Here is a 1,926-nt window from a genome sequence, read left to right on the forward strand (position 1 = left end):
GGGGCAAAGGGTTTTTTTGTATCAGAAGTTCACAGAAGTGTTTTCATAAACTGCAACAGTTTTGGGCGTTCTGAGACCTTCTGATACTTTGTTACAATAAATAATATCCGCGTTCTGCCGCCGCGGGATATTTCCTCAATGGTTAAGGTTTGCTGGGACACGGTTGTTGCTGGGACGGCCTTGTGGTTGCCAGTAAGACTCTGTTCAGAGGGGCACACAATAATTTCTGGCTAGCATTGGCCATAGCGGGCACTTTGTGGTCTCTGGTCAGGTGTGATGATTGGACGGATGACTTCCTCCTCCTTGTTGGAGATCAGACGCAGTGACAGTCCTCCTGCGTTGTCCTCCTCAGGCTCACGTCGGGGGCGACCAGTATGTACATCTGCGGATCTACAAGAAGCTTCCGTGTTACCACGAGGAGACGAGCCTCACCGCCTTCCAGCTCGGCAAGACCAGGCAGGACGACATCGTGCACTTCGAGCCCGGCCATTGATGGAAGCGCCCGCTCGGCCCCCCCAATGCAGGTTTATGCTCTTCTTTTGTAAAATAATAAATGGCATAAAAACGAGAATTTCTGTCATTTCATTGTAACGTCCGAGGTGCTACAGCTCAGCCTGGGGGGCCACAGAGGCAATCAGCACATAGCCCTCGGGGGCCACAGAGGCAATCAGCACATTGCCTCTGCGCGCCCCCCCCTCTCCCCCCAGGGCTATCAGCTCAGAGCCCTGGGGGGCCAGTCCGGACCTAACTCGCTTCTGTCTTCCCCCCTCATTGCAGCAATGTGAGCTCCACCATGGAATGAGCTTATGTGTATCCGGTGCTGATTACAGCCCGGCCCAACCCACACACCTCAGTCCCCAGCACACAGTAGTGGCAGCACTGATCTGTAGAGGAGCTGTAATGGTCACTGATCTCTAACAGTCTCGGGTAATACACTATTATTGCCTAAAGTATCCCAGTCTTAGTCCGCAGGGTTCAGTATTGGGTTGGCTCCGCCCTTTGCCGCTATAACAGCTCCGCCTCTTCTGGGAAGGCGTCCAAAAGGTTTAGGAGTGTGTCTATGGGAATGTTGGACCATTTGTGAGGTCAGGTACTGATGTTGGGGGAGGGGCTTGCAGTCTCCGCTCTAATTCATCCCAAAGGTGTTCTATGGGGTTGAGGTCAGGACTCTGTGCGGCCAGTCACATTCCTCCCTCCTCCCCCCTCCCCCATCCATGTCTTTATGGACCTTGCTTTGTGCACTGGTGCGCAGTCATGTTGGAACAGGAAGGGGCCGTCTCCAAACTCCTCCCACAAAGTTGGGACATTAAAATGTCTTGGTGTGCTGATGCCTTAAGAGTTCCCTTCACTGGAACTAAGGGGTGGAGCCCAACCCATGAAAAACAACCCCCCCCCATAATCCCCCTCCCCCAAACTTTACACTTGGCACAATGCAGTCAGGCAAGTACCGTTCCCCTGGCAACCGCCAAACCCAGACACGCCCACCGGATTGCCAGACAGAGAGGCGTGATTGGTCACTCCAGAGAACACGCCTCCTCTTCTCTAGAGTCCAGTGGCGGCGCGCTTTACACCACGGCATCCCACGCTTCGCATTGCACTTGGTGATGTGCGGCTTGGATGCAGCTGCTCGGCCATGGAAACCCGTTCCATGAAGCTCTCTAAGCACTGTTGTTGTGCCAATCTGACGGCCGCATGGAGTTGAGGTCTGTAGCTATTGGCTCTGCAGACAGTTGGCGACTTCTGCGCACTGTGCGCTTCAGCATGCGCTGACCCCGCTCTGTCATGTGACGCGGCCGACCACTTCCTGGCTGAGTTGCTGTTGTTCCCGGTTGCTTCCACTTTGTTATAATCCCAGTAACAGGTGACCGCGGAATATTTAGTAGCCGGGAAATGTCACGGAACACCTGAATCCAATGATTTGGAGGG

General features: G+C 54.1%; 1 protein-coding gene across 1 annotated transcript in view; it reads left to right on the forward strand.

Moving 5' to 3' along the window:
• LOC108802366 (cystatin-B-like) overlaps nt 1–524 on the forward strand; it is a 1,398-nt gene extending 874 nt beyond the window's left edge. Inside the window, exon 3 of the mRNA XM_018574230.1 lies at nt 346–524. Coding sequence (XP_018429732.1) covers nt 346–493 — 148 coding nt within the window. The 3' untranslated portion in view covers nt 494–524. The remainder of the gene's footprint in view (nt 1–345) is intronic.
• The last annotated feature ends 1,402 nt before the right edge of the window (nt 525–1,926 follow it).

The sequence above is a fragment of the Nanorana parkeri genome, unplaced genomic scaffold, assembly GCF_000935625.1.
Source record: "Nanorana parkeri isolate BGI_ZX_2015 unplaced genomic scaffold, ASM93562v1 scaffold2829, whole genome shotgun sequence".
NCBI lineage: Eukaryota > Metazoa > Chordata > Amphibia > Anura > Dicroglossidae > Nanorana > Nanorana parkeri.